This window comes from Hemitrygon akajei, chromosome 3 (genome assembly GCF_048418815.1).
Source record: "Hemitrygon akajei chromosome 3, sHemAka1.3, whole genome shotgun sequence".
NCBI lineage: Eukaryota > Metazoa > Chordata > Chondrichthyes > Myliobatiformes > Dasyatidae > Hemitrygon > Hemitrygon akajei.
This window is the reverse complement of record NC_133126.1, coordinates 54,872,882-54,898,933: the sequence shown is the minus strand read 5'-3', so window position 1 is coordinate 54,898,933 and position 26,052 is coordinate 54,872,882. Positions and strand designations below refer to the sequence as shown.

General features: G+C 39.8%; 1 protein-coding gene across 2 annotated transcripts in view; it reads right to left on the bottom strand.

Moving 5' to 3' along the window:
• The window catches only part of kiaa0586 (KIAA0586 ortholog), a 514,968-nt gene that overhangs the window by 187,280 nt on the left and 301,636 nt on the right, over positions 1 to 26,052 (bottom strand). The window contains exons 17-19 of one of the 2 annotated variants that reach the window (XM_073039935.1): positions 25,192 to 25,373; positions 14,488 to 14,604; positions 2,066 to 2,143 (exon numbers count right to left, since the gene is read on the bottom strand). In XM_073039935.1, coding sequence (XP_072896036.1) covers positions 2,066 to 2,143; positions 14,488 to 14,604; positions 25,192 to 25,373 — 377 coding nt within the window. The remainder of the gene's footprint in view (positions 1 to 2,065; positions 2,144 to 14,487; positions 14,605 to 25,191; positions 25,374 to 26,052) is intronic. The other variant, XM_073039936.1, reaches the window with a different exon arrangement.

Genomic DNA, 26,052 nt, shown 5'->3' with positions numbered 1-26,052 from the left:
AAAAGGCATAATGTTAAAGATGAAACATTCTTTTCAATATTTTAAGCAAGATTAGTGTACAGTCGGCCCTCATCAGCAAATTCAACCAACCGAAAATCGCGAAAACCCGGAAGTGCTCTTCCAGCACTTGTTGTTCAAGTATGTACAGACTTTTTTCCTTGTCATTATTCCCTAAACAATGCAGTATAACAACTATTTACATAGTATTTACATTGTATTAGGTATTATAAGTAATCAAGAGATGATTTAAAGTATACAGGAGGATGTGCGTAGGTTATCGTGGATTGGGATCAAAAAACTGGAAGTTCTCTTACTAAGTAAGTCGGAACAGGTACATCGGTGTTATTTAGCATCAGTTAGTCAAACGTTTGTCTTAGTATATAGTATATATTTTACCTTTCTATGCATATAAAACACTAAAGAAATGTATGTATTTCAATAATTAAACCACTGCGTTGCTTAGTAATAATTGTAGCTTTCATCGGGGCAGGGCCTTTCTCACTTTATCCTTTAAAATAGTTCCGATCGTTGACCGACTGTAGCCTAATGCTTTTCCAATGACCAATGGTGTTTCACCTCTTTCTGATCGCTTTATTATTTCCACTTTATTTTCAATCGTGATTATTTTTGTGAACAGAAACACTGTGGATTCAAAGCTCCGCCAGGTCCTAAAGACCACCACACTCAGCCAGGTTAAATAAGGTCCAGGGTTTCGCTGGGTCCTAAAGTCCACCGCAGTGAGACAGGTTAAATAAGGGACTTGAGCATCTGCGTTTTTTGGTATCTGCGAGGGGTCCCAGAACCAATCCCTCGCGTATAAGGAGGGCTGACTATTATTTTTTTTGCACAATTTTAGAGTGGGGGGGGGGGGAAGGAGCACCATGCAAATGTTTGGGCACCCCAAGAGATCTGAGCTCTCAGATAACTTTTACCAAGCTCTCAGACCTTAATTAGGTTGTTACAGCTATGGCTTGTTCACAGTCATCATTAGGAAAGGCCAGGTGATGCAAATTTCAAAGCTTTATAAATACCCTGACTCCTCAAACCTTGTCCCAACAATCAGCAGCCATGGGCTCCTCTAAGCAGCTGCCTAGCACTCTAAAAGTTAAAATAAATGATGCCCACAAAGCACGAGAAGGCTATAAGAAGATAGCAAAGTGTTTTCAGGTAGCCGATTCTTCAATTCGTAATGTAATTAAGAAAAGGCGGTTAACAGGAACGGTGGAGGTCAAGTTGAAGTCTGGAAGACCAAAAAAACTTTCTGAGAGAACTGTTCGTAGGGTTGCTAGAAAGGCAAATCAAAACCCCTGTTTGACTGCAAAAGACCTTCAGGAAGATTTAGCAGACTCTGGAGTGGTAGTGCACTGTTCTACTGTGCAGTGACACCTGCACAAATATGACCTTCTTGGAAGAGTCATCAGAAGAAAACCTTTCCTGCATCCTCACCACAAAATACAGCATCAGAAGTTTGTAAAGGAACATCTAAACAAGCCTGATGTATTTTGGAGACAAGTCTTGTGGACTGATGAAGTTAAAATTGAACTTTTTGACCACAATGAGCAAATGTATGTTTGGAGAAAAAAGGGTGCAGAATTTCATGAAAAGAACACCTCTCCAACTGTTAAGCATGGGGGTGGATCGATCATGCTTTGGGCTTGTGTTGCAGACAGTGGCACAGAGAACATTTCACTGGTAGGGGGAAGAATGAATTCAATTAAATAGCAGCAAATTCTGGAAGCAAACATCACACTGTCTGTGAAAAAGCTGAAGATGAAAAGGGGATGGCTTCTACAACAGGATAATGATCCTAAACACAACTCAAAATCCACAATTTCTACCTTAAGAGGTGCAAGCTGAAGGTTTTGCCATGGCCCTCACAGTCTCATGAACTAAACATCATCAAAAATCTGTGGATAGACCTCAAAAGAGTAGTGCATGCTAGACAGCCCAAGAATCTCACAGAACTAGAAGCCTTTTGCAAGGAAGAATGGGTGAAAATCCTCCAAACAAGAATTGAAAGACTCTTAGCTGGCTACAGAAAGCATTTAAAAGCTGTAATACTTGCCAAAGGGGTGTTACTAAGTACTGGCCATGCAGGGTGCCCAAACTTTTGCTTTGGCCCTCTTCCTTTGTTATTTTGAAACTGTAAAAGATGGAAATATAGAGAAATCTTGCTTAAAGTATTAAAGAAATGTGTCATCTTTAACTTTATGCCTTTTGGAAATCGGGTCACCTTTTACTTGCTTAGCTATTCACAGTAACAGAAATTTTGACCAGGCGTGCCCAAACTTTTGCATGCCACTATACATACTTGCCTTTGGTGATTCCCATGGATTAATATAACCTGTTCATTTTATTTTTAAAATCACCTTTGCGGTCATTTGTGCATGACATTTCTCACAACTGATGAAAGATTATTGATCTGAAATGTTAACTTGTGTTACTCTCTCCAAAGATATTTTCATTTCCTGCTTCTCTACTTCTGATTTTCAATATTTTACTTGATTATTATCACTATTATTATTGAATTAGCTTTGAATCAATTGTGTATGCTCTTCCTTCAACCTGAATTGACAGTACAGATGCATTTTTGTTGAGAAAGAAACTCTTTATATTATATATGTAATCACACAGGATAGATAGAGTTAGTGGATGTTGTGTGCTTGGATTTACAGAAGGCCTTTGACAAGGTGGCACACGTGAGGCTGCTTCACAAAATAAGAGCCTGTGGTATTACAGGAAAAATACCAGCATGAATTGAAGATTGGCTGACTGGCAGGAAGAAAAGAGAGGGAATAATGGGGGGGGGGGGGGGGGGGAGGGCGGGCGGGCCTTTTCAGTTGGCTGCCGGTGATTAGTGGTGTTCTGCAGGAGCTGGTTTTGGGACCACTTCTTTTCATGTGATATGTCAATGATTTGGATGAGGGAAATGATGGCTTTGTGGCCACATTTGCAGACAATAAAAGGATAGGTGGAGGGTGAGTTAGTGTGAGGAAGCAGAGACTTAGAGTGGAAGAATGGGCAAAAAAAACTGGCAAATGGAATATAGTGCAGGTATAGTGCACTGGGAGAAGGCCACTACCACTGGCAGAAAATATCTCCTTGCCATTAACAACAGTAAGCACCTCCGCCAACCACGACAACTCATGACTTTTGTCAAAGCTGGAGACCAACCACAGCCTCAGCCCAAATCACCAGCAGGCTGACTCACCACAGCATCTGACTGGCAACTAAAAGTCAATCTTGGCAAGCAATTAAAGTTCCCTGACTTCATCGCATCATTATCACTGAGGCATGACATGGTCATTCTGTCAGAAACCTAGAAGTAGGTAGGTGGTCATGATAGAACTGACAGGGTCTTGGGAAAGCAGGATTGAGGAAGTATTCGTGCTTAAGAAAGCCAAATACCAAGAGCTGGTAGAGCACTGCCAGAGACAGAAATGGAAAGCCTGATGCAAGCCTATAGAAGTGGGGTGTGGAGGTTTTGCTGGCTGCTCGCTCTGCAGAACTTAGAGTATTGTGAGCAGGTTTGGGCCGCTTTTCTGAGGAAAAAATGTGCTGGTTTTGGAGAGGATCCAGAGGAGGTACACGAGAATGATTCTGGGAATGCAAGGGTTAACATGAGAGCTTGATGGTTCTGGGCCTGTATTCGCTGGAGAGTGAGAGGGATCTCACTGAAACCCATCAGATATTGAAAAGCCTAGACAGAGTGGACATGGAGAAGACGTTTCCTATAGTGGATAAGTCTAGGACCAGAGGGTACAGCCTCAGAATAGAGGGATGTCCCTTCAGAACAGATGAGGAGTAATTTCTTTAGCCAGAGGGTGGTGAATCCAAAGAATTTGTTGGCTGTGGAGGTCAAGTCACTGGGTATATTTAAAGTAGAGGTTGACAGGTTCTTGGTTAGTCAGGGTATCAAAGTTTATGGGAGAAAGCAGGAGAATGGAGTTGGGAGGAGTAATAAATCAGCAATGATGGAATGGCAGAGCAGACCAATGAGCCGAATGGCCTAATTCTGCTCCTATGGTTTATAGTCTTGTGATAATAGATCCTTCCATTACTTTCAGAGCAATGAAAAGATCGATTGTCTTTGAGTGCACAGAAGTTACTTGTGTAGTACAGGGAATGTATTGTGACCTTAGAAATAGAATCAGAAAAAATACATACAACTAGACACTGTCAATGATACAACATGATTCCCAGACAAATGTTTAGGCCAAAAATGCATCATAACAAAGATCAAACACACTAAATATGGTAACAAAGAATTCAAAATGGAAGCAAGTAACGTTTTTCAGTTTTCTCCTAAATTTTAAAACTAACTGGTCTGCTCTACCTTTTTCTTATCAATCTGATAAATGTATAATCAATTAATATCTACAAAAAAGTTAAACATTAAGACTACGATAATATTTCTTTAGAAAATCGGAAATACATCCATTGGCATAAGGGACTTTCCAAAAATGCCTCAGCAATATGCAAAGACAACAAATATTAAATACTCAATGTTTCATTTTAACTTGGAACAAAATTATTTGGAAATATTAAGAGCTGACTTTACAGTTGATTTGTATATCTTATTAAATCACTTTCTTGGTAAGTGCATTGTGTACCTTTTACATCCCCTAACTAGCAATTCAAACTATGAAAAGGAAACTAGCAACACAAGATACAGCAGATGCTGTGATCTAGAACTTAGCAATTTTAGGTACCACCCTTCCTCTCTCTCCTGATCCACTCAAGTTCTACCCTCTCCATGCTCTCATCTGCCTGCACCCACACATTGTACAGCTAGCTGATAAGGAGTCTCCTATTGCCCTCCCCCAATTGGTTCCTCCCTTCCTTTGCTGGTAGTATTTATCACCATCCTTGCCATATTCCAGAATAGGCAGCCTCTTAAGTCTCCACATCATCTTCCAACCCACCTCAACCTTTATCCTTCACCTCCACTTAACGCCCATCAGCTGCCGTCTCCCAACTCCAATCCTCCTCCATCTCTACAAGGAGCTTAGAGATTTTGGTCTGCACCCTGCGTTGTGTAGCTGGATCCAGGACGTCCTGTCAGATCGCCAGCAGGTGGTAAGAGTGGGCTCCCTCTCCTTTGCCCCTGTGCCTCTCAGAGCTGTTGAGAGCTGTTGGGGTTGAGATGGTGAACAGCTTTAAGTTCCTCTGCATAATCATCACTGAGGATCTCACGTGTTCTGAACATACCAGCTGTGTGGTGAAAAAGGCACAACAGCGCCTCTTTCACCTCAGACGGTTGAAGAAGATTGGTATGGGCCCCCAAATCCTAAGGGCTTTCCATAGGGGCATAATTGAGAGCATCCTGACTGGCTGCATTAATGCCTGGTATCGGAACTGTACTTCCCTCAATTGCAGGACTCTGCAAAGAGTGGTGCAGACAGCCCAGCGCATCTGTAGATGTGAACCTCCCACTGTTCAGAACATATACAAAGACAGGTGTGTAAAAAGGGCCCGAAGGATCATTGGGGAACCGAATCACCCCAACCACAAACTGTTCCAGCTGCTACCATCCAGGAAATGGTACTGCAGCATAAAAGCCAGGACCAACAGGCTCCGGGACAGCTTCTTCTGCCAGGCCATCAGACTGATTAATTCATGCTGACACAACTGTATTTATCTGTTATATTGACTATACTGTTGTACAAACTACTTATTATCAATTACTACTATAGATTGCACATTTAGATGGAGACGTAACATAAAGGTTTTTACTCAGGAAGGATGCAAGTAATAAAATCAATTCAATTCAATTCAAAACCCTTCAGCAAGATTGATCCAGTTGAGTTTGTAGTGAATGGTGACCCTCTGGATATCAGTGGAAGGGAAGCAATAATCATTGAATGTCAAGAGTGTTAGAGATGGTCATGGTCTGACACTACTATGGTGCCAAGGCAACCTGCTGCAATTCAGCCCATACCTGAAGGTTGTCAAAATCTTCTGCAAGTAAGCATGCTGCTTTATTTTCTGGTGAGTTTTGAATAGGATTGAGTGTTGTCCAATCGTTACTAAACATCCTCATTTCTGAACTTATATAGGAAGGAAGGTCATTGATCAAGCAGCTGAAGATAGCTGGATCCAGGACAGCACCCTGATTAAAAATCTGCAGTGATGCCCTTGGGCTGGGATGATTGGCCTCCTGACTATCTTCTTTTCTGAGAGCAATGACTCGAGCCATCAGAGTGTTTTCCCTTTGAAGACCAGTGACTTCAAAGTTTTACCAGGATGCCTTGAAGCTACACTTGAGGAAGTGCTACCTTGACACCAAGAACAGTCACTCTCACCTCAGCTCTAGAAATTAGTCCCTTAATCCAGTCCAAGGGTATCATTGCAGATTTTTATCAGGGAACTATCCTGAAGATCAAGGCTGTGATGAGATCTAGAGCCAAATAGTCTGGGCAAAGCTCAAGCTTAGTATACCGATGAGCAAATGCCAGTTGATATGCCTGTTGATGAGAACTTCCATAACCTTTCTGATTATAGCAGAGATAAAAATGCAATTCTCACACCTTATCACTATCTGAGATTTTGCTGGGAAATGTACACCTGAGAATATCAGGTGAGCATTGAACTAGGTTTAGCTTTAACAGTCTGTTAATGAATTGCCTGCTAATACATACTTTCAACATTCACAACTGAAAGTGTCTTATCTAATGAGAAATCGTTGAACGGCCATTTCATTTATATTTGATGTAATGGGGCGGGGAGAAGGGATGATGTAACCTGATACAAAAAAATTAGGAGAGGCAATATCAGAAAATAAGGATGCTGCTCTAAAAGGAGTGCAGAAGCAGAGACTCATGGGGATATATATGTGTGCAGAACTAATTGAAAGCACTAAGGCTAGTTGAGAAAACAATTCATTTAAGTCATACAAGATGCTGGGCTTTAGCAATAGATGCATAGAGTATAAAGCAGGGAAATTATGCTGAACTTTTAACTATCATTGGCCTGGTCTCATTTGAAATACTATGTTCAATGCTGATGCTACATTAAAGGATGGCTATTCTGGATTTAGATTTAAAATAATGGTTCCTAGGATTAGACTAAAATTACAATGATATATTAGAGGGGATGGGATTGTTTACTTTGAAGAGAAGGCTGAGTTAAATACCACTGAAAATGATGAGAGGTCAATTGGAATGGAAAGGGAGAGGCTGTTCCCTTTGGCAGAGAGGTCAAAGATTGAAGCTCATTCAACGGGTGTAGAATAAAGGGGAAGGGAATTAAGATTGATATGAGGAAATACGCATTTCACACAACATGTTGGAATCTGGAATGCACTACCTGTACGTGTAGTTTGTAGTGTTCAATGTTTGTAGTGAGATGCTGAAGATGTTCTATAGGTCAGTGGTGGCGTGTTGGGGAGGCAGCATTAAGAAGAGGGACGCCTCACGTCTTAATAAGCTGGTAAGGAAGGCGGGCTCTGTCGTGGGCAAAGTACTGGAGAGTATAACATCGGTAGCAGAGCGAAGGGCGCTGAGTAGGCTACGGTCAATTATGGAAAACCCTGAACATCCTCTACATAGCACCATCCAGAGACAGAGAAGCAGTTTCAGCGACAGGTTGCTATCGATGCAATGCTCCTCAGACAGGATGAAGAGATCAATACTCCCCAATGCCATTCGGCTTTACAATTCAACCGCCAGGAGTAAGATATGTTAAAGTGCCGGGGTTAGGACTCAATGTATTTAAGTAAACTACTTAAGAACTTTTTAAAAGCTATTATTAATGCTTTTTGAGAGGGTGATTTTAGATGCATATCATATTTTTACTGAGTTAAGTATTGTATGTAATTAGTTTTGCTACAATAAGTGTATGGGACATTGGAAAAAATGTTGAATTTCCCCATGGGGATGAATAAAGTATCTATCTATCTATCTAATGGCAGCAGATCACATTGTGGCTTTAAAGAAGGAATTGGATAAATATATGAAAGAAAAAAAATTACAAGGTGACCATCCTTATGAATAAATGAATCAACTAAATCTGTGAAACCATTGTTAAATTACAAATGGTACCATGCATTATTTCACCATTAAAAATCAGTGGGTTACATCTCTAGTTGGTGTTTCTAGTACCTGAGGTCATAAAATACTTAAATATTCTGAAGAATTCACTGCAAAAATGACACAATAGCAGAATAATTTCCTCAAGTCGAGTTGCTAAAAATTAGTTTGGTCAGTTAAATAAATTTTGGTGATATCTACAATCAGTTTCCCAGCAGAATCCTGACTGGCAGAAATGATGAAGCCTTGCCCAAATGACTGACTAGTCTAAATGTAAATAAGTGAACAGGACCATGAACCTAGGCTAACTTCAAAATGATTTAAACAATGTAACTTGTTTACGTGACTGAAACACATCCAAGACCACCCAAGTGAATGCACAAGTCCTACACGATAGGCTTTTGCTGCTGTTACTTCAGTCAAACATTGGACTCCTCATGGAATCCAGTAGCTTTACTGTGTCATTAACATAGAACATAGAATAGTACAGTACATTACAGGCCCTTCAGCCCATAATGTTGTGCCGACCCTCAAACCCTATGAAATATGAATATGAAATGTATTCTTTCATATATGTATCCAATTCCTTCTTTAAAGCCACACTAAACCCTGCCTCCCACATAACCCCCCACCTTAAACTCCTCCATATACCCATCTAGCAGTCTTCAATCTTTTTAATCATTAACTTCAATCATTTTAATGGAGAAGGTCAACTCCAAAGGAGGCAAACAAGCCTCAGGGAATCTACTCTTCCAATATATTAAGTTATATATTTTGATACAAGTGTTTACTACTATTTTAAGTGTTCTAATTATTTTGAAGCTTTCAAAAATAGTTCAATTTTTAAAGTGTTTTATGATGTTTCAACTTTTTCCAGTTCAAATCATTTCAATAGTATCTGAAATTTTCGAAAGTACATTCAAGTCTTTAGAATGTGTTGAGAGCCAGCTAGTCTGAAACCATTATATAACTTGCATTTCTGCAAATGGGCTTGTACTTCTGGGGGGACTTTGAGCAGCATTTTCATACTGGCTTGAAAGCAAGGCTGTGTTTATCAATTTAGCTAAAATGATTAATCCTCAACTCACTCACATCGTAAATGCCCCATAAAATTGAATGTCTGGCCTCTAACATTTTAGCTGATTCCAAGGGCATAGATCGGCCATTGATATAGAGCTCACTGGAGCTCCTTTGAGAGAAAACCCCACTTTTCAGAGGTCTCTTCCATTGCAAACTATTGACACTACATATAGGTACATACTGCATAGAAAAACGCATGTCATTTTGCAATTGTACACAATATCTGGTTCTAAGGACCAAATTGCTGGTGCAAATAAGGGCAGCTTACTGCTCTTCGAAGGGAGCTGAATGGAACAATTCTGTGGAGTTTATACTGTATGCTGTACACCACAGCTTTAAAACAAATACACAGATGCTTAGATATCCTCAGCAAGTCTGTCAATATTGAAGTTAGTATTTTAAAACAAGGACAACATATCTCCAGCGTTTAAAAAGAAATAAAATGAAGGAGAGAATAAACTTCAACCACAGATTTTAGTTATACTGATACAGTACATAATTATTAGATCACATAGATAGTTAAACAAAAAAAGACATACACAGTAGGACATTGGTGAGTTGTATAAGCACATCTATCAGCAATTTTTATAGTTAGGAGATCAAAGGAGTCTTGCACTAAAGCAGAAATGGAATGGCATAGATTCGCATAACATTAAAGTAAGCAAGATATTTTAGAGGAAAATGGAACAGGATGCATTAATTTGATTTTCCTACTGCAGTCTCAACAGACTTTAAACATTTCAAAAAATTCTTGATGCATTGCATCACTAAAACGAATCATTCAAAATGTGCCTGAAGCATTCTGCTTTTTGTAAATCAAAGTATTTTAAACGAACCCAAGAAACTGTAAAATAAGGGCATTATATAAGGCAAGAAGGAGATGAAAGCAATGACCATATATATAAATTGTATAATCATTCTTTCTAGATGAAGCATTGATTAACTCGTATATTAATTAGTTAGGACACCAAATACAGCAAACGGCCTACAGCCTAAGCTTCTGTGCAAACAGTAAATTGGATGTTATATCAGATCACTAAGTTTGCATTATATCCAGCATACACTATACATATTCATGAGCAGAAAGAAAATTTATGAATCAATACCATCAAGAAAAAGGAGTACGGGTGAAACTATAATGAATAGCTACACACTGGCCTATACTGTATCTTTGTTAACTAATATTATGCCTCAGAGGAATTCATATGACCAGGAGAAGGGTGAGCATAAGGCATATTTGCCTTAATGAGATCTAGACTATTTTAATTCATCTACAGTATATGAATATGGCAAGGGGATGGTGGGGTGCAGCTGGACAGAATTTCAGCCTCTGCAGTGAACAGTTAAAATGATTGGCATTGGGATTCCTGTATCAAAAGGATGGCTAAATCCTCCATATTTTAAAGACTGCTTCTTGCCAGATTACGTGAAACCTAATCTTTCCTTATTGAAACTATGAGTGCATACATTGCAACAAATTGGATAATACATACAAAATGGTGGAAGAACTCAGCAGGTCAAACAGCATCTATGAAGAGAAATAGGCAGTTGATGTTTCAGGCCAAGATTCATGAAGATGCTTCTTGACCTGCTGGAGTTCCTCCAGCATTTTGTGTATGTTGCTCTGGATTACCAGCATCTGCAGAATCTCTTGTCTTTAAAATTTGGATAAAAACTTCTCAATTACTGTGTAATCCAGCTCTCTGTTCAAGAATCAAGCATACTAAAATAAAGCACAAATCAGAAATGCAGTTAAGATCAAGATTGGCAGAAGGATTTTTAAAAATTCTTTTTGCTTGCTCAGCAATTCCAACACCTTCCATTCATTTCTAAGCTCACAAATCTGTCATTTACAGATTTCTACTTCATTGTGCCATCAAGAAATATTATCTCAGTTGTTGATACATAATGATTGGTGGATTTCACCATTAGTTTGAAAATAATTCTTCACAATTTGTGTATGAAGAACTGCAAAGATGTATATCAAAATCTCAATTAGGTTAAATATCCAGTGTATAAACGCATCTGAAATCACTTTTGCTTGAAGGTTCAGAATGATTAACTAGAAGGGTTTCTCTGACTCACATATAGGATAAATCATTTAATTATTTGTGGCTAGACTGAACAATTACAAAGGAACATAGCTCTAACTACACAGATCACCCATTTAGCATGCTGGAAGAGAAATCATTCATGGCAGACAAAATACAAGATGGTTGGCACATTAAGATGACTGTCTTGCATGAATCTTTCTTATATATAAAGTGTCCATAAAAAGATACACTAGTATATTTACAGTTTATGTGTGGTGTTACTCAATTAGAAAATGGGGAAGTGTTGTTCTGAACTGCCCTCTGGAACAACAATCATAGTGCTTGATCAAGAGGAAAGAAATGGTACCTTATAGTTTATTGCTTGCAATGTTACTTCTAAGTTTTCTTGGCTTAATCTGCACTTTTTGGTTCTTAAATGACTGGCCTAGTGACATTATTTGTTTAATACCAGTGCCACTAAAAAGTGGAAAAACTGCAAATGCTGAAAATCTTCAATAAATACAGAAAATACTGGAGACCCTAAACAGGTCAGATAAAATCGTCATTACATCTCCTCTTTCACCATCATCCAAAAACTAAATAGTACTTCCAGGTGAGGATAATCATATGCATCTACTCCAAGCCTGTCTATAGTACCTGGAGCAATATAGATGTGCCACCTCTATATTGGCAAGACCAAGCGCAGATTCGGCAACTGCTTTGCAGCACAGCACTTTCAGTCCATAATGGCCATCTCAAGCTCCCAGTTGCCCAGCATTTCAACTGCCCTCCTCATTCTCACAAGTACCTGTCCATCCTTGGCCTACTCTACTGCTAGGATGAAGCCCACCACAGACTAGAGGAGCAAAAACTTATTTTGACCTGGGTAGTCTACAACCTAATGAAATGAATATTAGTTTCATAAGTTTAGGTAAACACACCCTCTTCCTTTTTTCTTCCATCTCCTCCTTCTGATCCTCCAGTCATCCTGATTTTTGTTTTCCTTCCCACCATCCCCTCACCCATCATTGTCCCTTTCCCCCTCCTGGCTCCATCCATCCATCTCACACACAAGGTTCTACCACAGACTATCCCTCATCTTGTTCCAAATGTTCTGCAACTTTCACTTCTACTCAAATAAATCCAATTATCACCTGTTATTATCTGAATCCAATTCTGAAGTACTTATATGTTCCTGTTTATCTTCCTTCAACAGCCTTCTCCCATCATCATACTTGCCTCCACTCACCTTGCTGCAAATGTCATTATTTTTCTGTTTCTTATCTTTCTCTCCCTTTATCTATCATTCGTCTACCATACTGTCCCAACTCCACGCCTGCTCACCACCCATACCTAGCACTACCTACCAGTCAATTTATGTCCCTTGTCAATCCACCATTCATAAGACCATAAAACCATAAGGTATTGGAGCAAAAGTAGGCAATTCGGCCCATCAAGTCTGCTCCACCATTCAATCATGGGCTTATCCAATTCTTCAAGTCATACCCACACCACTGCCTTCTCCCCATACCCTGTATCCTGCACAAGGACTCCCAAGTCCCTTTGCTTCTCTGCATTTTGAATTCTCCCCACCATCTAAATAACCCTTCAAGAATATATCTATTTCTGCCTTAAATGCACCCAGTGACTTGGCCTCCACAGCTGCTCAAGGCAACAAATTCCACAGATTTACCACCCTCTGACTAAACTAATTTCTCTGCATCTCTGTTCTAAATGGACGTCCTTCAATCCTGAAGTAGTGCCCTCTTGTCATCGACTCTCCTACCATGGGAAATAACTCTGCCATATCAAATCTGTTCAGGCCTTTTAACATTCGGAATGTTTCTATGAGATCCCCTCTCATTCCCCTGAACTCCAGGGAATACAGCCCAAGAGCTGCCAGACGTTCCTCATACAGTAACCCTTTCATTCCTGGAATCATTCCTGTGAATCTTCTCTGAACCCTGTCCAATGTCAGTATATCCTTTCTAAAATAAGGAGCCTAAAACTGCACACAATACTCCAAGTGTGGTCTCACAAGTGCCTTATAGAGCCTCAACATCACATCGCTGCTTTTATATTCTATACCTTTAGAAATGAATGCCAACATTACATTCACCTTCTTCACCACTGACTCAACCTGGAGCTTAACCTTTAGGGTATCCTGCACAGGGACTCCCAAGTCCCTTTGCTTCTCTGCATTTTGAATTCTCTCCCCATCTAAATAATAGTCTGCCCCTTTATTTCTTCCACCAAAGTGCATGACCATACACTTTCCAACATTGTATTTCATCTGCCACTTCTTTGCCCATTCCCCCTAAACTATTTAAGTCTCTCTGCAGGCTCTCTGTTTCCTCAACACTACCACCTATCTTTGTATCATCAGCAAATTTAGCCACAAATCTAATAACCCCATAGTCCAAATCATTGACATACATAGTAAAAATTTCCTTGTTTGACACTTCCTTCTTCTCTCTATGTTGGCCACGTTATCTCGCCACTCTCAGTACTGATGCAGGGTTTCAACCTGAAATGTCAACAATTCCTTTCCTTCCATCAACGCTGTTCAGTCCACTGAGTTCCTTCAGCAGACTCAATGTAGCTCTATATTCCGGCACCTGCAGTCCCTAGTCAAACATTTCAGGTTTCAGATCTTTCATCAGAACTTCTTTGAAGGTCATTAAACTGAAATGTTAACTCTGTTTCTCTATCCACTGATACTGCCTGATCTACTGAGGATTCCCAGCATTTATTGTTTTGAGTAACAAGTCAGATAGATCTGTAGGTTTCCAGGGTATTACTGGTGAATAACCATATAGCATGTTTCAGAAGCCATCACTGGAGGATTCATCCCATTGGTTTAAATATTTTGCCAGCCATGGTTTAAAAATGTATACTATATGTCCTTCTATGCATATGATTTTAATCTGTTCAGACACAGTTGATGCAATGGGATGATGGCCATAAGCCTTTGTTCTTATGGCTAAACCCTCTAGATTTGATTAGTGGGTATGCCTCCAAGCAAGTGTAACTGCTCTCTCTATTAGGCAAACAAAACTTCAAATAATTATCTTAGTTTTGTAGTTTTGGCCAGCAGACCACAGAAATGTTGTTCATCAAGATGTGAAACACTTCAATTAAGTTTTTATGTTTTTACATCCAGTGCCAATTTATTCTGATATCAGTCCTTTTGCTTAATGTCTTAGTTAAGAGGGAACTTCAAGTGGAATACCATCCAAATATTCATCCTAAGGAAATATTTCTGAACAAAGCTATACTATAAATGGAATATGCCTTCAATCAGAAAGAGAAACGTTTACAAACACTGACAACAATAATGGTACCTGTTTCAGAGTTGGTGCAGTCTGTTGCATCATCTGCTGTTGCTCAGGGCTTGGTGAATTCTGGCTTCTTTCTGGACTAATACTTGGAAGACTATCAATATCCACATTGGGCAATACCTGAAGACAAATTTTCATGTCCCGTTATATGAAGAAAAAATTAAGAACAAGACAATTTATGAATGGTTCTTTTTGTACAAAAATCTTTGAAATGCATATTCTAAGAGTTGCTGAAAATTTGATTATGAAAACAACTTTTTAATGTTATATTAAATTATTGTGATTTGCCTTTGTTATTTAAATTGCTTTTTGTTGATTTTATTGTTTGCGTTGTAGCTTATATCCAAAACATACTATTTGCTATGAGGAGAGTTCAAGAGTTATTATTGATCTCTAGAAATACCAAAAACCAATGATGTATTACAGCAGCCAAATTTTTAGGGGGTTCAGTATAACACTCACAATGTAGTATCTACTGTCCATCCTTCGTTACCCAAGAACAACTAGAGCCAACTACGTGATATATGACTTAAATGGTAAGTAGGCCAGATAAGATCAATATAGAAAACCGCTCTGGCATTGCGTTTATGGTGCCAACCCACAATGATTCATTGAATTTAATGAACAGAAATGGTCCATCCCCAACCAACAGATGTCATCATTCAGACTCTGCTCAAGCCTCCTTCTATACCTACTTCCATCAGCAGAACAATATAGCCCTCACTTTCACATTCCTCATTTCCCCTAAATCAGTAACAATAGCCTTAATTATATATTTATTGCTCTGAAATCTCTGCCTAATTATTATATTGATGTTGTTCAAATCTTCTCTTCTCCAAAAGAGCAAATATTCCCTTTTTTCACTATCAAAACTTACTTTAAGAACCATAGAACATTACAGCACAGAAACAGGCCCTTTGGCTCTTCTTGGCTGTGCCGAACCATTTTTCTGCCTAGTCCCACTGACCTGCACCTGGCCCATATCCCTCCAAACCCTTCTCATCCATGTACCTGTCCAAGGTTTTCTTAAATGTTAAAAGTGAGCCCGCATTTACCACTTCATCTGGCAGCTCATTCCACAATCACACCACTCTCTGTGTGAAGAAGCCCCCCAATGTTCCCTTTAAACTCTTCCCCCTTCACCCTTAACCCATGTCCTCTGGTTTTTTTTCCCCTAGCCTCAGTGGAAAAAGCCTGCTTGCATTCACTCTATCTATACCCGTCATAATTTTATACACCTCTATCAAATCTCCCCTCATTCTTCTACACTCCAGGAAATAAAGTCCTAAACTATTCAACCTTTCTCTGTAACTCAGTTTCTCAAGTCCCGGCAACATTCTTGTAAACCTCCTCTGCACTCTTTCAACCTTATTAATATCCTTCCAGTAATTAGGCAACCAAAAATGCTCAGAATACTCCAAATTCGGCCTCGATAGACAATAGACAATAGGTGCAGGAGCAGGCCCTTTGGCCCTTCTAGCTAGCACCACCATTCACTGTGATCATGGCTGATCATACACAATCAGTACCCCGTTCCTGCCCTCTCCCCATATCCCTTGACCCCGCTATCTATAAGAGCTCTATCTAACTCTCTCTTGAATGCATCCAGAAACTTGGCCTCCACTGCCTTCTGGGGCAGAGCATTCCACATATCCACCACTCTCTGGGTGAAAAAGTTTTTCCGCATCTCTGTTCTAAATGGCCTACCCCTTATTCTTAAACTGTGGCCTCTAGTTCTGGACTCACCCATCAGCAGGAACATGCTTCCTGCCTCCAGTGTGTCCAATCCCTTAATAATCTTATATGTTTCAATCAGATCCCCTCTCATCCTTCTAAATTCCAGTGTATACAAGCCCAGTCGCTCCAATCTTTCAACATATGACAGTCCTGTCATTCCGGGAATTAACCTTGTGAACCTACGCTGCACTCCCTCAATAGCAAGAATGTCCTTCCTCAAATTTGGAGACCAAAACTGCACACAATACTCCAGGTGGGGTCTCACCAGGGCCCTGTACAGCTGCAGAAGGACCTCTTTACTCCTATACTCAATTCCTCTTGTTACAAAAGCCAGCATGCCATTAGCTTTCTTCACTGCCTGCTGTACCTGCATGCTTGCTTTCATTGACTGATGTACAAGAACACCTAGATCTCGTTGTACTTCCCCTTTTCCTAACTTGACTCCATTTAGATAGTAATCTGCCTTCCTGTTCTTGCCACCAAAGTGGATAACCTCACATTTATCCACATTAAACTGCATCTGCCATACATTTGCCCACTCACCCAACCTGTCCAAATCATCCTGCATTCTCATAATATCCTCCTGACATTTCACACTACCACCCAGCTTTGTGTCATCAGCAAATTTGCTAATGTTACTTTTAATCCCTACATCTAAATCATTAATGTATATTGTAAACAGCTGCGGTCCCAGCACCGAACCTTGCGATACCCCACTGGTCACAGCCTGCCATTCCGAAAGGGACCTGTTAATCATTACTCTTTGTTTCCTATCAGCCAGCCAATTTTCAATCCATGTCAGTACTCTGCCCCCAATACCATGTGCCCTAATTTTGCCCACTAATCTCCTACGTGGGACTTTATCAAAAGCTTTCTGGAAGTCCAGGTACACTACATGCACTGGCTCTCCCTTGTCCATTTTCATAGTTACATCCTCAAAAAACTCCAGAAGATTAGTCAAGCATGATTTTCCCTTCATAAATCCATGCTGACTCGGACTGATCCTTCTACTGCTATCCAAATGTGTCGTAATTTCATCTTTTATAATTGACTCCAGCATCTTTCCCACCACTGACGTCAGGCTAACCGGTCTATAATTCCCTGTTTTCTCTCTCCCTCCTTTCTTGAAAAGTGGGACAACATTAGCCATCCTCCAGTCAGCAGGAACTGTTCCTGAATCTATAGAACATTGGAAAATGATTACCAATGCGTCCACGATTTCTAGAGCCACCTCTTTAAGTACCCTGGGATGCAGACCATCAGGTCCCGGGGACTTATCAGCCCTCAGACTCAACAGTCTATCCAACACCGTTTCTTGCCTAATATAAATTTCCTTCAGTTCATCCTTTACCCTAGTTCCTTTGACCACTATTACATCTGGGAGATTGTTTGTGTCTTCCCTAGTGAAGACAGATCCAAAGTACCTGTTCAACTCATCTGCCATTTCCTTGTTCCCCATAACAAATTCACCTGTTTCTGTCTTCAATGGTCCAATTTTGGTCTTAACTATTTTTTTGCTATTCACATACCTAAAGAAGCTTTTACTATCCTCCTTTATATTCTTGGCTAGTTTACCTTCGTACCTCATTTTTTCTTGGCGTATTGCCTTTTTTGTTATCTTCTGTTGCTCTTTAAAAGCTTCCCAGTCCTCTGGTTTCCCGCTTATCTTTGCTATGTTATACTTCTTCTCTTTTATTTTTATACTACCCTTTACTTCCCTCATCAGCCATGGCCACCCTTTACTCCCCTTAGGATCTTTCTTCCTCTTTGGAATGAACCGATCCTGCACCTTCTGCATTATTCCCAGAAATACCTGCCATTGTTGTTCCACTGTCTTCCCTGCTAGGGTATTGTTCCATTGAACTTTGGCCAGCTCCTCCCTCATAGCTCCATAGTTCCCCTTGTTCAAATGTAATACTGACACATCCGATCTTCCCTTCTCCTTCTCAAATTGGCCTCACCAATGTCTTATACAACCTCACCATAACATTCCAACTCTTATACTCAATACTTCGATTTATAACAGCCAATGTACCAAAAGTCAGGTCGTCACTTTTTATTGTCATTTCGACCATAACTGCTGGTACAGTACACAGTGAAAACAAGACGTTTTTCAGGACCATGGTGTTACATGAAACAGTACAAAAACTAGACTGAACTACGTAAAAAACAACACAGAAAAAAACTACACTAGACTACAGACCTTCCCAGGACTACATAAATTGCACAAAACAGTGCAGACATTACAATAAATAATAAACAAGACAACAGGGCAGTAAGTTGGTGTCAGTCCAGGCTCTGGGTATTGAGGAGCTCTCTTTACCACCCTATATACCTGTGACGCCACTTTTAGGGAATTATGTATCTGTATTCCCAGATCCCTCTGTTCTACTGCACTCCTCAGTGTCCTACCATTTACCTTGTATGTTCTACCTTGGTTTGTCCTTCCAAAGTGCAATACCTCACGCTTGTCTGCATTAAACGCCATCTGCCATTTGTCAGTCCATTTTTCCAGCTGGTCCAAATCCCTCTGCAAGCTTTGAAAACCTTCCTCACTGTCCACTACACCTCCAATCTTTGTATCATCAGCAAATTTGCTGATCCAATTTGCCACATTATCATCCAGATCATTGATATAGATGACAAATAACAATGGACCCAGCACTGATCCCTGTGGAACACCACTAGTCACAGGCCTTCACTCAGAGAAGCAATCCTCCACTACCACTCTCTGGCCTCTCCCATTGCGCCAATGTCTAATCCAATTTACTACCTCTCCATGTATACCTAGCGACTGAATCTTCCTAACTAACCTCCCATGCGGGACCTTGTCAAAGGCCTTACTGAAATCCATGTAGACAATATCCACTGCCTTCCCTTCATCCACTTTCCTGGTAACTTCCCCAAAAAATTCTAATAGATTGGTTAAACATTACCTACCACGCACAAAGCCATGTTGACTCTCCCTAATAAGTCCCTGTCTATCTAAATACTTGTAGATCCTATCTCTTTGTACTCCTTCCAATAATTTACCTACTACCGACGTCAAACATACCGGCCTATAATTTCCCAGATTACTTTTAGAGCCTTTTTTAAACAACGGAACAACATGAGCTATCCTCCAATCCTCCGGCACCTCACCAATAGATACCAACACTTTAAATATATCCGCAAGGGCCCCTGCAATTTCAACACTAGTCTCCTTCAAGGTCCAAGGGAATACTCTGTCAGGTCCTGGGGATTTATCTACTCTGATTTGCCTCAAGACAGCAAGCACCTCCTCCTCTTCAATCTGTATAGGTTCCATGACCTCACTACTTGTTTGCCTTATTTCCATAGACTCCATGCCAGTTTCCTTAGTAAATACATGTGCAAAAAAACTATTTAAGATCTCCCCCATTTCTTTTGGTTCCATACATAGCCGACCACTCTGATAACCTTTATTAAACACTCAGCCTTCTCTTGTCAAAGGAACCAGTAGATGAACTGATATATGTCAACTTGCAGTTCTGCTATCAACCTGATTTTTTGAGTATCCCTCTAGTACCTCCAAATCCTTTTCAATATACCTTCAGAGTAACCTAAGGTGTACTCTGTTCTTCAAATTTGCCTCACCTTCATTCAAAACATCATATTTTCCAGTTGCAACCCTCTAGAAATGAAACTTTAGTATGATTTGCTTCCACTAATAGTCTTAATAATCTTCATTTCAACTCTAAGTCACTTGCATATTTCTGCCTCAGATCCTTTTCATGCACTACCTTATTTTGATTTATATTTTCTAAGTTGTATTTAACCAATATAATAGCTCACTTTGACCACATCAAAATTAATTAGTGTATTTTCCAATTATTTTACAGTGCAATGCAGCACAGAAAAACTCTGCTAATCCACCAAACCATGTAAACAGAGCAGCTTCTCATGTTCCTCTAGCCTCAGAGACCTATTTCCCGCATTCCCTTTAAAATGAGTGATTGCCCCACACCTTACACTGCCTTTAAACTCACTGGGTTCTCTGGAAAGTGTATAATGCTACAATATAATTTGTTTAATAAACTACCATATAACTTCTTAAAAGAAGTGTTGGGCATTAATAGGAGTAACATCAAATAATCTGCAAAATCTGTCAATATGGTACAACAAAGTCCTGAGTATGTCAGATTTTTGGAGTTTATCTGATTGATTTCCCTCTGTGCATGCATAAATATATATGTACATAATGATACTGTGTTCTAATTTCAAAGCCTAAATTGCTAAATATAAACTGTTTATTCACAGCGTTCCAAGCAAGAATACACCGGGAACTCCACTTCCCACATTACTCCACAACATATGATTATTTTTACCAATCCACTTTCTTCTCAACCTTGTAACCAACTAGCCATCAGCTACTTATTTCCTGGTCTTCTGCATTAGTCTATAATGACATACTTAATCAAGTGCCTTTTGCAAATCTATAATGAGTAATTTTATTACATTATACTCATTTTTAGTTCATTTCTAATTTAGTTCATTTTAGGTCATTTCTAATTTCATCTATCAATATTATGTCTGTCTGATTGTCTCTTTGCCAAATACATAAGGTTAGACAATGTTCCGACTAGAACCACTGGGGTTTAGCCATTTGAACGGTTGTGAGTCCCAGACTTCAGCATATCATTCACAAGCACAGAAGTTCAGGATTTAGTGAGTAACAGATGGTGCCACATCTGTCATTGAGCCCCATTCCCGAACTCCATATGAAATCCAGCACATGGGAGGGAGGGGGTCAATTTTGCTGGGACTCCCCAGCTGTATGCCGGGGAATTAATTCTCAGATCCAGTGCCAGGATTTTAATTAATCTCTACTACTTCAGGATGTTTTTATGTACCCAGTCTGAGGCCTTGTCCCTCTCATCTTCCAGACCACTTTGTACCAGTCCTACAAAATCACAAAAAGTGTAGTTATTCAAGATCTGTGTCAAATCTGAGACCCAGGTGACTTCAGCAGGGTTTGTAGGCCTGCAGATTAGGAGGTAAAGGAGAATATTGTTTTATCATACTTTGCTGTTGTTAAATATTTTAATTGTTTCAAGTAGTTTACTGCATTGCTAAATTTTAAAAATATTTTAGGTATTTATTCTAATGGTTTAAATGTCTGATCTGAAGTACACCATTAATACTACAACAAAGCAGACATTTGCTTCTTAGTAGACCAATAGAGCCTCACACTAATACAATACGCTTACACTGCAGGGTAATACTGTCCACAATCTGAGAATTTTAATTCTGTCAAGCTGCCCAAAATACAAAAATTTGCAGAAGTAGGAATGAAAGGAATTAAGTTTGTCTCTGTTTTCTGTCTGCACTTCTGAATTGCAAGCTACAGATTGGCACCAAGAGAAGCCTTATAGTATGCTACCCATTTTTTTTCATTCCATTCACTAGAGATACAAGTTAACATACTTCTATATTGTTAAATTAAATGAATATATATAATAAACAATGGTTTTCTTCTACAGTTGTCTGACTAAAGAGCAAAACTGTAGCAATGTAATTTGTAGCCAATTATCAGCAATCCTGTAAAGATCAAAACCTGTGGATTCCTAGACTGCAAAAAGAGTATGCATGAAAGTTAATAGGCCTAAATGTAATTATCTTTTTGTATGCTTTTCATTCCACACGGAATTCAGAGATGAGCTGGAGCCAGATACTTTTCTGACCTCCTGTCCACCCTAGTCTCAGTTTTAAGACTAGGAGCATAGCACATTTATACAGAACTGAGGGGCCAGATGTTCTCTATGGATTTATGCCAATCAAAGCTTGTGAATATAGCATATCCCCCATTTATCAAAATGGGCTCACCAACCTTGATTGAAATTTTTTTTCATTATCTCATTTTATGTTCTGAATATTTTTTCTTATTTTATGGTGGCAACAACACTGCTTGCATCGAGCCTGGTGAGTAGCAGCAAGTGCACAGGGGGTGAGAGGAGGGAAGGAAGGTGGACTGAGCATGATTTGGGCCCATATAATACTTGGATTTTCCCAAATCATTTACTTTACTTCAAAATACAAAAAAATTATGGTTATTGCCAACATTTATTAGGGTCTGGATAAATATACCTGTACAGGGAATTATGTACAGATTCAAAACATGTCAAGCACAACACATACTAAAAATTAAATTCTTTTTGATTTATGTCTCTCTAGCTTCCCTGATTTAGTGTGAAGTTACCAAGTGATGCTACCAATATAAACATCCAATTCAAAAAAAAGTCACCGTACATGAAATCTTTTGATATTTTCAGTCTAAGGTCATAAGATAAAGGAACATCATTTGTCCATTCAGACCAGCAAGTCTGCTCCACTGTTCAGAATCAGGTTTATTATCACCGGCATGTGTCATGAAATATGTTAACTTTCCATCATGGCTGATTTATTATTCCTCCCAATCCCTTTCTCCTGCCTTCTCCCCGTACCTTTTCATGCCCTGACGAATCAGGAACCTATCAACCTCCGACTTACACATACTCAATGATTTGGCCTTCACAGCTGTCTGTGGGAATGGATTCCACAGATTCACTATCCTCCGACTAAAGAAATTCCCCCGCATCTCTGCTGTAAATAAATGTTCCTCTGTTCTGAAGTTGAGCCCTCTGGTCCTAGACTAACCCACTATATGAAACATCCACCTCACATCCAATTATCTCAACATTTCAATATTCAATATCTCATGACCAATGAGATTCCCCCTCATTTTTCTCAACTCCAAAAAGTGCAGGCCAAGAGCCATCAAACATTCCTCATATGTTAACCCTTTCATTCTAGAATCATTCTGATGAATCTCTTCTGCATCCTCTCCAATGCCAGCGATCTCTTCTTACATAAGGGGCTCAAAGCTGCTCACAATACTCCAAGTGCAGTCTGGCCAATGTCTTATGAAGCATCTGTGTTAGAGCTTTGCTCTTATATTCTAGTCCTAAAATGAATGCTAATACTGCATTTGTCTTCCTCACCACTGATTCAACCTGCAAGGTAACCTTTATGGAATCCAACACAAGGATTCCCAAGTCCCTTTGCACATAATTTTTTGAATTTTCTATCCATTTAGAAAATAGTCCATACCTTTATTCCTTCTAGCAAAGTGCATGACCATAAACTTCCCAACACTATATTCCATCTACCACTTCTTTGCCCATTCTCTCAATCTGATTAAGTCCTTCTGCAAACTCCCTACTTCCTCAACACAACCTGCCCCTCCACCTATCTGTGCACCTTCTGCAAACTTGATCACAAAGCCATCACTTCCATTATATAATGTGAACAGAAGTGGTCCCAATATTGACCAATGTAGAACACCACTAGTACCCACAGACAACCAGAAAAGGCCCCCCTTGTTCACACTCTTTGTCTCTGTGGTGAACTACATATACCTGTCTGGACACGCCCCCTGCTGACTGCTCCTGTGGCTCCTCCCACAGACCCCTGTATAAAGGCGATTGGAGGCACTGCTCCTCCCTCAGTCTCCAGGATGTTCTGTGATGGTCTCTTGCTGCTGACAGTGCTTTCTTCCAGCTAATAAAAGCCTATCTCTCACCTCACGTCTCCGAGAGTTATTGATGGTGCATCAGTCTCCTGCCAGTCAGTTAATCTTCTATCCAAGCTAGTAGCTTTCTGATAATACCATGGGCTCTTAACTTATTAAGCCAGCCTCATATGTGGCACCTTGTCAATGGCCTTCTGAAAATCTAAGTAAACAGCCACTGACTCTCCTTTGTCTATCTTGCCTGTTGTTTCCTTGAAGCATTCCAAAAGATTTGTCAGGCAAGATTTCCCCTTCAGGAAACCATGGAGATTTTGGCCTATTTTATCAAATGCTTCCAAGTACTCTGAAACCTCATCACTAATAATGGACTCCCAATATCTTCCCAATCTCTGAAGTTAGACTAACTGGCCTAGAATTTCCTTTCTTCTGCTTCCCTCCCTTCTCAAAGAATGGAGTGACATTTGCAATTTTCTTGTCCTCCAGAACCATTCCAGAATATAGTGATTCTTGGAATATCATTACTAATCCCTCCACAATCTCTTCAGCTACATCTTTGAAAATCCTGGGGTGCAGGTGAATTATCTACCTTTCAGCTTCCCAAGAACTTCTCCTTAGCAACTGCACTCACTTCTGCCCCTTGTCACACTCAAATTTCTGCCATATTGCTAGTGTCTTACACTGTGAAGACCAATGCAAACTACTTATTCATTTCATCTGATGTTTCTTTGCCCCTAATTACTACCTCTCCAGCATCATTCTCCAGCAGGCTGATATCCACTTTCACCTCTCTTTTACTTTTGATATTCTCTCTTATATTACTGGTTAGCTTACCTGCATTTCATCATTTCTCTCCGTATGGTTTCTGTAGCTGGTTTTTAAAAGCTTCCAAATCTTCTGACTTCCCACAAATTTTTGCTATATTATATGCCCTCTCTTTTCCCTTTATGCTGTCTTTGTCTTCCCTTGTAAGCCACAGTTGTCTCGTGCTCCCTTTACAATAATTCATGTTTTCGATGTATCTATCCTATGCCTTCCAAATTGCTCCCTGAAACTCTAGCCATTGCAGTTTTGCGGACATCCCTGCTTACTGTCTAACTGATATGATGAGTCGATGAGTCAACAGAGGAGCGGGAGGTGGGAGGAGTGGGGAAATAATTTTCAAGATCTCAATGCTGATGATTTCCCATCTATTTCTACCGTTAAGGAGAACAGGAAGGATGAGATCATTTAGGTAAATGGACCTAAAGCTTATGGGCTTTGATGGAGCACAAAAGTTGTCCTCCTCACATCCCATGATCTTCAACATCCCCATATCCTAAAATGTAAATGTACATTTGAGAAATCTGTACTTTAAGTGTAGCCTCAAGCAAAGTTTTGATGCCTTTTTGTGGCTAAAGTATGGTAGCTGTCCAGTACAACATGCATCTCATGTAGCACCACACCTGTACAGTTAACTTGGGTGGATCCTTCTTTTCAGATTTCATGTGTATGACAGCTATATTGTTTTTTTTCATCTGAGGTGCTGGTATCTGATGAGACAAGGACGTTGTTAATGTGGTTGGATGTGCATTGCTGATAATCAAATCTGCAGGTCGTGGAACAGCACGGTCCACCCGGGGCACACCTAGAAGACAGAAGAAAATTCATTTATGAGAAAAACACAGTAACAACTTCTAAATACATATCATCCTTAAAGTTACAAAATATTCCCACCTATTTTGCAAGATTTTTATGAAATAAGAACTGACAATAAATCACAAAAGGATATGGTCTTGAAATAGAGCAGATTATCCAAAGCTTGGTGAAATAGTACACTTAAGGAGCATCTTCAAGGCAGAAATAGACATGTTCAGAATTTCAAGGAAGTAAATGGAGAAATTAAGATATTGGTAACTGAACAGAGTGCTGCTAATGGAGAGAATTAAATTCAGGGATTGAGTCGATAGAATTATAGGAAGGCAGATATCATGGGTGGAAGGGAGTTCCCTCGGGTAGAAGATATTACGAGGGTAAGGAATATAGGATCTTGAACTGCTGATCATGGAAATCACCATGAAATTTCCCTATCATGCACCATTTTTAAAAAAAATCACCTATATGTGTTATTTCCATTCATTTTCAAGTCAATTAAAATGTTGCCCACAATGTAAGCTGGAAAGTTTTCCATCTTGTCCAGGCATGCCCGGGAAAGCTTAGGCAGGGTGGATGCTGCATAGCAGGCCAAGTTTTAGAAAAACAGAACATGGAGCCTAGAGGCAGACAAAGATGTCATGACGCACAAGCCAGGAATGAAAAATGACACT